This window comes from Vipera ursinii, assembly GCF_947247035.1.
Source record: "Vipera ursinii genome assembly, chromosome: 4".
Taxonomy (NCBI): domain Eukaryota; kingdom Metazoa; phylum Chordata; class Lepidosauria; order Squamata; family Viperidae; genus Vipera; species Vipera ursinii.
Genome location: NC_139514.1, coordinates 119,778,355 through 119,793,091, shown reverse-complemented (window position 1 = coordinate 119,793,091; position 14,737 = coordinate 119,778,355). Strand labels below are relative to the sequence as shown.

General features: G+C 50.0%; 1 protein-coding gene across 4 annotated transcripts in view; it reads right to left on the bottom strand.

The window, feature by feature from the left end:
• Window positions 1–13,288, bottom strand: part of ERCC6 (ERCC excision repair 6, chromatin remodeling factor) — a 37,915-nt gene extending 24,627 nt beyond the window's left edge. Inside the window, exons 1-5 of one of the 4 annotated variants that reach the window (XM_083361736.1) lie at window positions 12,963–13,288; window positions 10,831–11,270; window positions 10,108–10,231; window positions 8,763–8,928; window positions 7,189–7,858 (exon numbers count right to left, since the gene is read on the bottom strand). In XM_083361736.1, the coding sequence (XP_083217862.1) occupies window positions 7,189–7,858; window positions 8,763–8,928; window positions 10,108–10,231; window positions 10,831–11,267 (1,397 nt within the window). In that variant the 5' untranslated portion in view covers window positions 11,268–11,270; window positions 12,963–13,288. Of the gene's footprint in view, window positions 1–7,188; window positions 7,859–8,762; window positions 8,929–10,107; window positions 10,232–10,830; window positions 11,271–12,359; window positions 12,710–12,962 lie in introns of those variants that run through there. The other 3 variants (XM_083361735.1, XM_083361734.1, XM_083361737.1) reach the window with 3 other exon arrangements.
• Window positions 13,289–14,737: the final 1,449 nt, after the last annotated feature.

Here is a 14,737-nt window from a genome sequence, read left to right as displayed (position 1 = left end):
AGCTACGTGACAAACCCGTGGAGTTTTCCTGGCAGTGTTTTCAGACGTGGCATGCCGTTGCCTTCTCCCTAGGGCCGAGAGAACTATTGTACCCCAAACAAGTTGTCTGGGAGAAACCTACTTTGAATTAACATTGTTTCACAATACAAAAATACTATGTGGAAGAGAGCTTTGCCCTTATATGAGGAACAAGAAATAATTTCTCATAAAAATTCAAATTTATTTATTAAGTGGAAACTAGGTATTCGTGAAAGAGCAGATTGATTTCCTAGTTTTATTCGTAGTAGGCATAAATAAAAACCCCGATTTTTACCCTCTCCAGAGAATGAGGACGGAGGGCGCCCCCTGGTGCATCGGAGACACGTCTCCTCCACCCAACCCTGCTCCGTCCACCCGGGGCCAGAAGGAGGAAGGGAAGAGAGCCAGCCATTTCTTCCAAGGCAGGAGGGGAAAGTTTGCAGGGAGACAAAAAGCAAACGGAAATCTCTCTTTTGGGGGGGGGGGGGGTGTTTTCTGCTTTGAAATTTTGAGTTGCTTTTTTTAATGACTGAAAATGTAACACGCGGGGGACATTTCAAAATACAAGCTTGCCCTCTTTTCAAGACCATGGCGTGTCCAAAGGGTAACTCTGCGCTTGTGGGGAAGGCGACCCCCTTTCGGAGGGGAGCCCACGAGGGCCTGGCTGGGAATGGGACCGGGCGCCCCTCCTGCAAACCCCTGCCCAGGGGGGCTCAGATTCAGGGGATGGACGGGAGAAGCCCACCAAGCCCCCACAGGCTCCCCTTCTCCTACCTGGCTACAATGAAGAGGAGGAGGAGGAGGAGGAAGAAGGGGAAGCAGAGGGCTGCCTCCCTCCCTCCCTCTCCTGGCCGGCCAGCCGGCTTCCTCCCTCAAGCCCTGGAGCTCAGGGAACAGGGATTGTTAGCCTGCGGGGTGTCTGTGAACCACCCAGAGTGAGGCCGCACAAGCATGTGAAGCAAGTAATTCATAGGAGGACAATTACTTATTCTGCGCCCGCTGTGTCCTTGAGACTCCCTAGCCTAAGAGAGGAGCTGGACACCTTCTCCATAAACACAACACCAACCAGGGAGCGAGCAAGGATAGCAGCCGTTCCACCACCACCCCAGGCTCTCTGCACGCGTCTTTGTGCCGCCCCCCCCCCCGCTCCACCCGGCCATCCATCGCAGGGCTGGGGGCTTTTCAAGGGCTGTAAGAGGCAGCATCGGGACTCATTTCAAACCCTGGCAGGTTCTGGCCAGCCCAAAGAAGAGCCAAAGAGAGGGGAGGGGCAAGCCTCTGGCCTAGGCCGGGGTCTGAACTGAGCCACTGGGTTAAAAACTGTGTTTCTCTGTGTAAATAAGCAAATTAAAAGGTTTAGCTCAGTTAATTACCGTATATACTTGAGTATAAGCCGAATTTTTCAGCCCACTTTTTGGGCTGAAAAATTCCACTTCGGCTTATACTCCAGTCAACAAAAAAAACTTACCGAGGACTTGTGCGCGGCCGAGGCTTTGGTGCTTCCGGGATCGCCCGCACCTCTCCCAAGCCACCGCCGTCCGAGACCTGCCGAAGTTTGGGGAGGTTTGGGGAGGTGCGCGCGCACCTCCCCAAACTCCGCGCCTTGCCTGCCTGCTTCTTTCCGCAGCGGAAAGAAGCAGGCAGGCAGGGCGCGGAGGAACGGAGACTTGCCGACGTTTGGGGAGGTTTGGGCGTCTCCCCAAACCTCGGCAGGTCTCCGTTCCTCCGCGCAGACCTGCCGACGTTTGGGGAGGTTTGGGCGCCTCCCCAAACCTCGGCAGGTCTCCGTTCCTCCTGCCGACCTTTGGGGAGGTTTGGGCGCCTCCCCAAACCTCCCCAAACCTCGGCAGGTCTCCGTTCCTCCGCGCAGACCTGCCGACGTTTGGGGAGGTTTGGGCGCCTCCCCAAACGTCCCCAAACCTCGGCAGGTCTCCGTTCCTGTTTGGGGAGGTTTGGGCGCCTCCCCAAACCTCGGCAGGTCTCCGTTCCTCCGCGCAGACCTGCCGACCTTTGGGGAGGTTTGGGCGCCTCCCCAAACGTCCCCAAACCTCGGCAGGTCTCCGTTCCTGTTTGGGGAGGTTTGGGCGCCTCCCCAAACGTCCCCAAACCTCGGCAGGTCTCCGTTCCTCCGCGCAGACCTGCCGACCTTTGGGGAGGTTTGGGCGCCTCCCCAAACGTCCCCAAACCTCGGCAGGTCTCCGTTCCTGTTTGGGGAGGTTTGGGCGCCTCCCCAAACCTCCCCAAACCTCGGCAGGTCTCCGTTCCTGTTTGGGGAGGTTTGGGCGCCTCCCCAAACCTCGGCAGGTCTCCGTTCCTCCGCGCAGACCTGCCGACCTTTGGGGAGGTTTGGGCGCCTCCCCAAACGTCCCCAAACCTCGGCAGGTCTCCGTTCCTGTTTGGGCGCCTCCCCAAACGTCCCCAAACCTCGGCAGGTCTCCGTTCCTCCGCGCAGACCTGCCGACCTTTGGGGAGATTTGGGCGCCTCCCCAAACGTCCCCAAACCTCGGCAGGTCTCCGTTCCTGTTTGGGGAGGTTTGGGCGCCTCCCCAAACGTCCCCAAACCTCGGCAGGTCTCCGTTCCTCCGCGCAGACCTGCCGACCTTTGGGGAGGTTTGGGCGCCTCCCCAAACGTCCCCAAACCTCGGCAGGTCTCCGTTCCTGTTTGGGGAGGTTTGGGCGCCTCCCCAAACCTCCCCAAACCTCGGCAGGTCTCCGTTCCTCCGTGCAGACCTGCCGACCTTTGGGGAGGTTTGGGCGCCTCCCCAAACGTCCCCAAACCTCGGCAGGTCTCCGTTCCTGTTTGGGGAGGTTTGGGCGCCTCCCCAAACCTCGGCAGGTCTCCGTTCCTCCGCGCAGACCTGCCGACGTTTGGGGAGGTTTGGGCGCCTCCCCAAACCTCCCCAAACCTCGGCAGGTCTCCGTTCCTGTTTGGGGAGGTTTGGGCGCCTCCCCAAACCTCCCCAAACCTCGGCAGGTCTCCGTTCCTCCGCGCAGACCTGCCGACCTTTGGGGAGGTTTGGGCGCCTCCCCAAACCTCCCCAAACCTCGGCAGGTCTCCGTTCTTCCTGCCGACCTTTTGGGGAGGTTTGGGCGCCTCCCCAAACCTCCCCAAACCTCGGCAGGTCTGCGCGGAGGAACGGAGACCTGCCGAGGTTTGGGGAGGTTTGGGGAGGCGCCCAAACCTCCCCAAACAGGAACGGAGACCTGCCGAGGTTTGGGGATGTTTGGGGAGGCGCCCAAACCTCCCCAAAGGTCGGCAGGTCTGCGCGGAGGAACGGAGACCTGCCGAGGTTTGGGGAGGTTTGGGGAGGCGCCCAAACCTCCCCAAACAGGAACGGAGACCTGCCGAGGTTTGGGGACGTTTGGGGAGGCGCCCAAACCTCCCCAAAGGTCGGCAGGTCTGCGCGGAGGAACGGAGACCTGCCGAGGTTTGGGGACGTTTGGGGAGGCGCCCAAACCTCCCCAAACAGGAACGGAGACCTGCCGAGGTTTGGGGACGTTTGGGGAGGCGCCCAAACCTCCCCAAAGGTCGGCGCACCTCCCCAAACCTCCCCAAACTTCGGCAGGTCTCGGACGGCGGTGGCTTGGGAGAGGTGCGGGCGATCCCGGAAGCACCAAAGCCTCGGCCGCGCACAAGTCCTCGGTAAGTTTTTTTTGTTGACTGGAGTATAAGCCGAAGTGGAATTTTTCAGCCCAAAAAGTGGGCTGAAAAATTCGGCTTATACTCAAGTATATACGGAATTTTTTTTTACTAAGGACTTCACACTTTATAACATCTTAAGGTTTGAAGCACCAGGATCTCAAATCTGGCTACTTTCTAAAGAAGCACCTTTTTTTTTTCTTCTTCACATTGTACTTTATAAGATTTAACATTTTTACTATCATTTATCAAAACAGTACTTTATTCGGTATTGATCAACCCTTTCTTATGGAAAATTCTGCGACAACTGCTGCATTTAATTCAGGCAAAGAGAAATACGCTTCAATCAATAGCTTTTTTCTAACTGTAAAATATTGCATAATTGTGTACAATAAGTTTTAAACTCAAAATGTCTTTTTAGTTTCAATAATTCTCCCAAATCTCACCAGAAGTTGAAACAGCTCCACATTTAAGCTTGGAACACTCCTAGATGGAACAGCGTAATTTCAGTATAACTGGATTATTTCTTTGGACTCAAAACGGCTGTTTTAAATTTATTTACTGGCCTTATAGGTCGTTACAATCAACGGACTGAGCACTGTACAATTGTACAAGTCCGCAATTTAAGTTAAAATACATAATTATTATAACCAAAACCATGCATGATAAATCAATCATTCATATGCTAGGAATCCAAAATTCCAAAACCACAATTTTAAAAGTAATTAATCATTATTGAAGCTGACTCCTTCCTTCTTTTATAATGCTCTCAATAATCATCTTCCGTGTCTAACTTTCACAGCTATTTTCATGTGATTAGACACCTTGCAATAAACAAGAAAAAGCGTATTATTTAGTCAAATTGCTATAAAAGGATAGAATTAAGCAGAATTATATTTTTAATGTATTGCAAGAACAAGAGAAAGACGAACAAGTTGATGTTTCAAAACATACCCAGGAATCAAGCTGGGTTTATATATAGTTTATGCTGCCAGAAGACAATACTTTTTTATTTCAAAAAGACAAGAATCCCTTAATGATCATTATCATTTTGGAAACCGAGAGAACGATTTATTCTCCAGATCTGTTTATGATTTGTACTAGGTCGGTCTAATTGCCGCTTCCTTGGCAGTTGAGATGATGCTATCAAAATTACACGACTTAACAAACAAACAAAAAATGACTAAAAATTAGGAATGAAATCCTATTTGGATTCCTACTGAAGAGTAAATCTGAGTTTTATGAAGCTGTTGGTGTTTTGGATTACCTTAAAACGCAACATTTAAGTGCCTCTTGAAACACTGTGTTTGCTTTAAAAGAGGTTCAAAAGCACTTTAAAAGGAGATGCATTTGAAAAAGGATGATATTGCTTTGTGAGTAGAGAGGCTGGGATAGGCAAACTTCCTACTGCTCTTCTTCCAACCAGCACACGCTTTGGGCATCCTCTACCTTCTTCCCAAAACAGAAGAGTGCTTGGCCAAGTAGTCGGCCTCTGCCAGCCAGCCCCTCTGCGGCTCTCCTGAGCGTGGCCACACGGCAAAGGGAAATCTTTGTCCAGGTCTCCGGCCTCGAGCAATGGGCTGGACTAGAAGACCTCCAAGGCCCCTTCCATCCCTAGGAGCCTATATTCAATATCTGGCAAACCATCAACCAGGCAGTCCCCACATCAGACCTGCCATAGGCTGACACCAGTGGCTGCACGGCAACAGAAACCGCCCCCCCGCTCCCCTCCCGGCCACGGCAGAGCGGGAAACGGCACCGGCCAGAACCACGTGGCAGCCCTTTCTCCTCCTCGCCTGTCTCCCACCTGTCTCTCTCTGGAATGACGGATTTTTTAATTGGCCTGGCGCTTCAGATGTTCAGGGGAGACACCCAGCTGGCTGTCAAGCTTCACCATCGTAATATTTTAATCATGATGAAGAACCGTCTCCCCAGCACAATCCCGAAAACCTCTCTGTGGGAAGCAAAATTCATTTCTTCTTTCTTTCCTCTGAAGGAAGTGGGATTCCCCAGCCAGCCTCAGGAAGTGCTCAACCCAACAAGCCGGGAGGAGGGGGGAGGAGGAACAAGCCCACCCTGTTTCCATCCGGTTGCTTTCATCAACTATAATCAAGAAATAAAATGCAGGCACGAGGAAATGGTATTTTGCTGGCAATTTCACTCCAGTGTTAATCTCCTAGGAGAATCTCCCTTAACGGGGCTCATCTGGGGAGGCTGGCACAACGGCAGCCACGCGGACAGATGCAGGCTGACAGCCGTAACAGCCGTTTCTGAGTCTATGGAACTTCAGATGTAATGTTTCCCTAGCAATTATAGTTACTAAAATTCATTTAGGCTTTTATTGTAACTTCAGCAACTGCAGGAAACGTACGACTTTACAAAGGATGAGTCGCTACAGTCTTAATGTTATTAAAAAAATCTTGCTGGAATGGATTTAAAATGTGGATCATATTAAAACTTTCAATCAAAATAAATTACTCTTGATGAAACACTGAATTAAAAATGATTTAATATTAAGCTAGCTTAATGGAAAAAGCTAACTTTTAATAAAATAACAAATATTTTACATTTAACATATGTATTAATTCCTTGCAAAATCGCTCAAAAAGGCTTTTGATTTATTATTTGTTATTTTAGAAGGAATATTGAACTAAAAGTTTAAAATATTAAACTTCATATTTTGAATTTTTTTTAAAAAAAGTCTAGAGCATAACTTTTCAATTATCTATCAAGCTGGACTTAAATTCCAAAGTTGTGAGCTCCAATAACCTTCTAATAACTGGAACCACTCAACTGACATAACCCAAGTATTCAAAGAAATTTGGATTCTCTGAACAAATAAAGGTAAGAATGAAAGAGGAAAAGGCACATAAAATGGCTAACTTTGTTAATCCAAGATGGGCAGTTCTTTTATAATATCAAATTTGTAACCACCAGATAACAATTATGCCTTTGCATTTACTACAAATGTTAAACTAATTACAGCTTTAAGACAGAAGCATCCACTAAAAATGTAACACTTTGGTCTATCCTGAAAGAGAGAGACTGGAGAGAAAAGGATTACAAGAGAGCAACATCTCTTTAAGGCATCTGCTGCCCCCCCCCGGAGACTGGAGATGAAAGAATTACAAGAGAGTAAGCAGGCACACCATAGGGAACATGTATCAAAAGAAATATGCTAGCCTCGGCTGTTTACTGGGATTGCTTAGGGCAGGGAGCTGCAAGGGCGCTAGGAAAATGACGCTGTAGCGCATTCCTCCAGTCCATATTCCCCACTACACAGTGGTTCCTTCCTTTCCACTGACTGCATTAATAATTATCCCAGGGTTGAGGACAGCGTTCCCTGGGGCGGGGGAGTGGGGGGGGGGAAGAAAACTGAAATAAATTTGCAAGCAGAGTTGTATTGGCATGATTCCCCACTTAGCAACTGTGTCGCCAGTCCCAGCTATGGTTGCTAAACATTGTAATTTAACTCGGTTTAATCCCATAATCTGGACCTTCCACAGTATAAATATGTGTTTTGCACTGACCTTAACCTCTGCTTGTAGTAGTCTTCATTGCCATCATCCTTGTATCTCTTTATTCTCCGCTTCCTAGTAACGCCCCCTTCTCCTTCTCCTTCGTCTTCCTCAGAAGAGCTTGGGAAGAACTCCTCGTCCGTGCCAGGCTGGCTTTCCTGCTTCAGGGAGGCTTCCCAGGACATGGGATTCACATCTTCACCCTCCTCCTCCTCCTCCGAAACGCTGAGCTCTTCGGGAGACCTCCTGCCTCCAGCGGCCTCCCAACCCTCCTGCTCTCCCCGGCGGAGCTTGGCTTTGGCCGGAAGCCCCGGAGCCTGCTGCTGCCGCTGCAGAGGGCTGCCGGCTTTGGACGGGCCCTGGTCCCTCCGGCCCTTCGCCAAAGAGACGGGGGGTCTGGCCCGAGGACCCTGCGAGGGTGCTCTGGGCCGGCCTCCCTTACGGAACGGGGCTTTCTTCCTCTCCAACAGCAGCTCCGCTTGATCGGCCAGGAGCTTTTCAAAGCCCGAAGTTTCGTCCAGCATTACCCTGCGGGGCTTCCCCCTCCCTTCCTTCCGAGGCATCTTCGTCCCAAAGGGAGTCATCTGGCCGGTTCGGATCAGCTTCTCCCATTCAGTTTCTCCCTGTGTCGCCGACGTCAGCATCCTGCCGAGGGACGAAGGGCCGGGAGCTGGAAGAGATACTTTTCATCTTAAAGATCTGCATCGGAATTTCCTTTTCCTCACAACAAGGATCAGGGCAAGCGAGGGTCGTGCGTGCAATCTCTCTCAGTGTTGGAAAAGCGATCTGCGTGAAGCAGAGCGAGAACTGTTCTCCCATCATCCCGGGAAAGAGGTTGTGAAATAATGGATGAGAGTTGCAAAAGGCAAACTCCGACTAAAAAATGTCCTCTCGGTAAGAGAAGTCTAGAAGGCGAACTAATTACCCAGAGAGAACTACAGGTTTCCTTCCCTCCCTGACTCTGCTCTTCCGGGGCTGGCTAATCGTTTTGTCAATGACATTTCAAACTGGATTCCTGCACTACGTAAGAGGCCTAAATGGCCCTTTCCAACTGTAGGATCAGAAGTTTTTCAGACAAATTCTTCATCCCAACAACCCTCCTGGTGTTCAAACCTTCAGTTTTATTTTAACGGTTAAAAGGCAAAGTCAGTCTCTGGTGGGTGTTTACGTATTTCAATATACATAGATAACCACCAATACTCAAAAGATAGCTTGCTCCATTAAAACAATGTTATTCTACTTTGCATAATTTTAACTGCTGACAGACAGCATTGTGATGAAAAATATATTTCAATCATGCTTTTTGTCAACTTAAACCATTTTCTACAGCTCAGCTCATTTGATTAACACTTGCAATTTATTAACACCAATGTTCTGGTCTCGAGAGGAAGCAGCTCCCCTTCTGAGCCATCCCAAGATTGACTTTCATTTCTGAAAAATTCCCACGTGCGCACTCAAGAGGCCCCGTTTTGCAGGTGTGCAAAATTAAAACAGTGCTAAATCTCTCTAAAGAACCATCCGCTGAAACGTATTAGCGTGCTCATTTGCACTCAGCTACCAAAATTTCATTTAAAGCCAGCATGTACCAACGTGGCCTCCAAACTCATCACTGGATTCCTCCCTCTCGTCTCCTCCGACTACCGCAGCAGCAGCAGCAGCAGCAGCTCTTCCATCACCATCGTCAAGGCCTTCTTCTTCACCAGCATTTTGAAGGTGCTTTTGTTTCGTTTTCATTTTTTTAAACTCTTGCTCCTGAAATGATAAAAATTTAGTAAGAGCCGAGTGGGGAAAGCCTCTTTTTATACACGGCAAGTCTGCTAAGGTTCTGTATTTCAGCAACGGGAAATATACAGTGACGTATACGGGAAGAGCTACTCTTCCTATAGGCAGATTTAAGACAAGACGCTTTCAATATTCTTCATTCAACGGAGTTCCCCATTCACTACCACAGGCAGCATTTTCAAATGGCTGTGAAATCCAGTGTTTTTTTAAAAAAACACATATACGTTTACTATGTTCAACGCAAAAACGTACGATTAGATAAACCCAAACATTCACATTTTAATATGAGTTCTCATATTAGATGTTGAAAACCACTCATACTTTTGCCTTAAGGACACATGAAAATCCTTCCCCTCCTACCCACTTTTTAGGATTTCTTTTTTTAAATAATATTTTTATTAAAAGTTTTAACTATAACAATAAAAGCTAATGCAAGCTAAAAAGAAAGATAGGATAAAGTGTCAAGAAAGAAAGAAAGAAAAAGAAAGCTAAGAAAGCGACTTCCACCTTTATCATGACAAGTATAAACCGTTTCACTACTTCTTCCCCTCCTCTTAGTTAACAGATATAAAACCCGTTTTTTAGGATTTTTCCCCAGGCTTATTGCTGATTTTTTTTTCCGGAATAGCCTTCCTGTCTGCGTTGATGTTTCACTCCTGTCAGGAGCTTCTGAGCATGGACCGGCACCCTGGCGTCTCCCTTGATAGAGCTGACCAAGTGTCCAGCTTTTTTAACCTATGGGTTGGCCAGGTGTTCATACGTTATCTCACGAAGACACAAGCGTATCTGACGCTACAGTACTACGACTTGCAAAGGACTTTATGTACAATGAAGAATTAGAACAAGAAACGTTTAGAAAAATCACTTCTCAATGGAAATGTTAAGAATCGGGTGCACAAGGCTTTACCATTTCTTTTCACTAGGGCACATTCTAAGCATTTAGTTAACCCCCAAACCAGGTAATAGCTGCAGATTTTGTGAGGATTTCAGAATTAGTAACAATCTGCCACCAATTATTTACCAGTAAGCAATACTATGTATACAAAATTAAAATTTCAAATGAATTTCAACAAGTATTAAACCTGGATCGTTCCAACAGCAAAAAATAATTAAAACAAATGTCATAAACAAGCAGTAATTGTCCATTACTTTGTTACAGTTTTGTTCTTTCCCAGAATCCAGTTTTCTACTATTATCCTTATTAGCAGCAGTCTGAGGTCTAATTTGCTCCATATGGCTTGTAGCAGATGGTTTTGGAGAGGATGTGCATGGCCTGAAAATAAAATTCAATTACATTAAAATAATTGGATTAAAAAGTGGATCATAAATATATTAATAAGGTATACAAACATCCCTTTATTTCTGTGGAGCAACAATCTGCCTCACCGTGTTGATAATGGAGCTCTTGTAGCAAGACCAGAGGGTGATCTGCAAACTTCGGTTTACAAAATATTTATTATCATCCTGAATTCAATGCAACTTACACAAATCAGCAATTTCACCTTAATATTTTCACAATGTTAAGTACGCTAAGTGGAATTATTGTATCCTTAGTATTTGCTTACCAGGGAGGAGGCATTTTATGGTTTGAAATCATTATTTTCTGTAGGGTGGAAAAAGGCTGAAACGAAGCCAGGAGTCTCTGACTGAATCCACCATAGGCCGATTAGCAGTGCACGTGCGCACGCGCGCACACACACACCCCCTTTCTTTAAAGTTTCAGAAGAAATTACCTGGGGATGAAGCAGAGGCTTTGCTCTCCAAGGCAGCCACTTCCTTCCAAGCATCCTGTCCTGTTCTGAACTTCCAGAGAAGGCCAAAGAGAGACCCCCTCCCCCCCCCAAGCACACAGCAAAACCTCGTTTCACCTACCCCGCATCCCCCTGTTCCGCCTGGCCGTCTGTTTCAGCAGCAGCAGCAGGGACTGGGCCCACTTTAGTGGCTTCACTGATTGCCTGGTCTATCTGCCGAAGGACTCCGTGCTCCAAGACCTCTTGGTCGTAGACCTCGACTCCCAGGCCTCGGAGCTCAAGTGCCTGGTCCTCGAGGGCCACGGACCGAATCTGCTGCCGGTCAATGAGCAGCGTGGGCCCCTTTCGGAGCATCCCCAAGGAAGCCCCAGTCGACGACGCGTCGCTCTCCGAGGCCTGCCCCTTCCCGCGGTCTTCCAGACGGTATTCGTGGGCCGCCCAACCATCTCCTGGCTTATTCGCTTCATCCGCTTGGCTGTTACTCGCGTTGCTGCTGCTGCCGTCGCCCACTTTCTGGGCTTGAAGGCTTCCTTCCAGCGGGAGTTTCTGGGCAGGCATCCTCTGTCCAAAGACAAAAGGAAAAAAGACATTTTGCACCCTGAACGTTAGGATTTTGCATTTCAAGCAGAATCTCTAGAACGCAGAGTAAGGGAGATGGAAGGGACCTCAGAGGTCTTCTAGTTCAACCCTCTGCTTGAGCAGGAGACCCTAGACCATTTCAGATAAACAGTTGTCCTCCAGTGATGGAGCACCCACAACTTCTGAAGGCAAGTTTAATTGCTCTCACCATTAGGAAATTCCTCCTTAGTTCTAGGTTACTTCTCTCCTGGGTTAGTTTCCATCCACTGTTCCTCGTCTTGCCTTATTTGGAAAATAGTTTGACCCCCCCCTTTATCTTTGTAGGAGCCCCTCAAATATTAGAACACTGCTTTAAGTTTGAATTCCCATGGAACAAGCCAAAAATCAGCAAAGGTAGTACTTTTATACACTTCAAAACCTAATCTAATCTCCAATTTTATTCAACAGCCGCTACAGCATCATATTGGGAAGGTTTACAATCTCAGTATATGCTACTGTTCTGCAACCTTAAACATTAACACACTAGCATCTGCTGTTACAGAATTGCTAAGAGAACTTAATGAGTTTATCTATACATCTAACGGAAATTTGATGTAAAGGAGAAAACTGTCATCCAGTTTTAAAATAATTAAGAATATACCATGATACATAATTAACTCCAGAAACATTATTTACTAGGGAGCATAATGTAGTTGCCTCAAGCAATTGATGAATTTGAGATGCCAGGCCAGGAATGAGAATCTGGTTATGTTGTTAACTTCTGGATTATAGTCCTAACGTACACAAATGACTAAAGTTGTAATGTGGGAAACAAGCACTCCGTATTTGCCATTTCAGAATTTTGCCTATAAATGATAGATGCACATAAGGATAATCTGTCATAAGATTCCTCATATTGAAGACTATTTCCCCTTCTTAAAAAAAATAGAGCATCACCCTTCAAAGTGAGCATTTATTTAGGAACGTCTCCAGGATACAATAACCCATTCCCCACCACCACCCTTTTGCCATGTTTGCAATTACGGAACAGCAGCACCTTGGTCCTTTCACCCAACCCCGCCCTTAAAATACCTGCACCTGTGCTGCAGAACCAGGCGAGTTTGCCCTGTATGAAAGTCTCCCGGGTGTGTGTATGTGTGTGTTGGCTTGTTGGGCAAGTCTGCACAGATTCCTTGGCGGCAACTAGGCGAGGAGCGCCTGCAATTGTTTCTCCTCCTCCTCGGCTTCCTCCCTCGCCTCCAGCTCTGGCCCCCACAGGCAGCGCGGCTTTGGCAAGAGACCCCCCCCAACTAACAACCCAGCCTAATCCCACCCATTACTTTGCCAGGGTGTCGGGGCCTTACCCCTCCCTTACTTAGTTTGACTCAAAGTTGCCCAAAGCCCGTGGTTGTTCTTGAATTTATATTTTAAAAAATCTCTTAGAAATTAGCACTAACTAAAAAGCCCCATTGTACAAGAAGCATTCTTATCAGATGGCGAAGCGGGCAGGCTGTAAATCTGATAGGTAAATAAATTATTACTATTGTTAGATTCTGGTCAACTCAAGGAGACGACCACAAACAACCCTGCACAACAGCCCTGCGAGGTGGGCTCTCCTTGGCCCGAGGCGGGCCCACTTTCCCACCCGGCACCTCGAGGGCCCCCAATGCAGCGTGGCTCGCTTGCCAGAGCTACCTGCCCTCCTGCCTCTCTCCGCCGCAGGGCCAGGGGCTGCCGGGCAGACTCCCGAGGGAAGCCCTGCTTGGGCGGCCGCCACTCGGGCACCGAAGCGTGGGGCGAGCCGACGGTCGAGGCGGCCAAGAAAGCGGCACCTACTGAGCAGCCGAAGAGCCCCGGGACGGAGCGAAGGGGAACCCGGGGAAGGTCCTCCGCGGGCCGGGTGCGCCCCGGAGGCCGCGACGCTCCGCTCGGGGGGAGGAGGAGGAGGAGGAGGAGGAAGAGGAGGAGGAGGAGGAGGAGGAGGAAGAAACGGCGAGGCCGCCAGCAGCCTCCCTCGACGACCGCGGGCCCCGGCAGGCCTCTGCGCACGCGCCCCTCGGCTCCTCGACTTCCGGCGGCCCACGCGCTCCGGCCACAGAACGACCAGGGCGCCTGCGCGAAGACCGCCGTCTTCCGGTCTGCGGGCGGGCCATTGGCTGGGCCAGGGCTCCGCCCACCGAGGGGAGGGGCTGCAGAAGCCGCCCGGGGAGCCGCTCTTTCCCTTCCGGGGCTTCCCGGCTGAGCGGCTCTCGGGGGGGCCGGGGGGGGCGGGCTGGGCTCCCACCGGCAGGTAACGCGCACGGCGCCCCTCCCCACTGGCCCGGACGGAGGGAGAGCGGCCCGGGTTCTCCCACGGGGGGAGGGGGAGGGGTTGCCGGGCAACGAGCGGGGGCGCCGGTCCTCGAGCCGCGCGGCTCTCTGGGCTCTCTTAGGCCTAAGCGAGGCGGAGGCGGATGGGAGGCGGCGGCGGCGGTTTCCAGCTGCGGAACGATTTTAACGACGAGGGGAAATAGGGCCAGACGGGTGCGGTGCGTGGCCAGTGAAAGCCGGGCGGACCCCCGTCCTGAGGAGCGTCCCAGAAGGCCGTGCCGTGGTTAGCTGCCCAGTCGTCTCCCACCCATCGCGACCCCGCGCACCGCCTTCCTCCGGGCCTTCCTGCCCTCTTCTGGAGTCCGTTTGGGCTCAGGCCCCCTGCCTCAAACCCCACGGCGGCACCAGAAGAAGGCCGCGCCGGTGGCCGAAGCCGCGTCGGCAGAAGAGGCGAGAGAGCGGAGGCGCCTGGGAGACTGGACCGGCCCAAGGCAGCCCCCTCCTGAGGAGCTGCCCCTGGGGGATGGCTAGCGGGGCATCTTCCTGCCACGGCTGGGGGGAGGCGAGGTGGGGCCTGCTCGTGGCTTTAAGGCTGGGGCAGGAGAGGTGGGCCGGCACAGCCCTGCTTTGCCCAAAGGTGTAGAGCGGGGGTCCTCGAACGCGGCCCTTTTGACTCGTGGACTTCAACTCCCAGAATCCCTCGGCCAGCGTGCCTGGCTGAGGAATTCTGGGAGTTGAAGTCCACGAGTCACAAGAGGGCCGCGTTTGAAGACCCCTGGTGTATATTGGAGCGGGCTTTTGTCTTCACCGGTCTGGAGACCGTATCCAGTTCAGTCGGAAGTACTTCTGTAGGAAGAAACCAGGTCCGGGTTCCTTTCCTGAAACAGTTCAGAGAAATGGGGGCCGCTGACAGGATTTCTGAGCTGGTGCTTATGAAACCCTGCAGACCTCTGCCTTATTGCAGTAGATTTCTGCTTAGAGGAAGGAAGATTTCTCAAGGTGCTTTTTAAGACTTCCTGATTTATGCTGGCAAGTTGTTAATCAGTCTATGGCAGCATAAATAAAATTAAAGAGTTTAATTAAAACTAATGAACGAGTGAACAGAGAATAGATAGCATGTTCCGCTGTCAGAATCCTGATGTTCTCAATAATTAAACTGT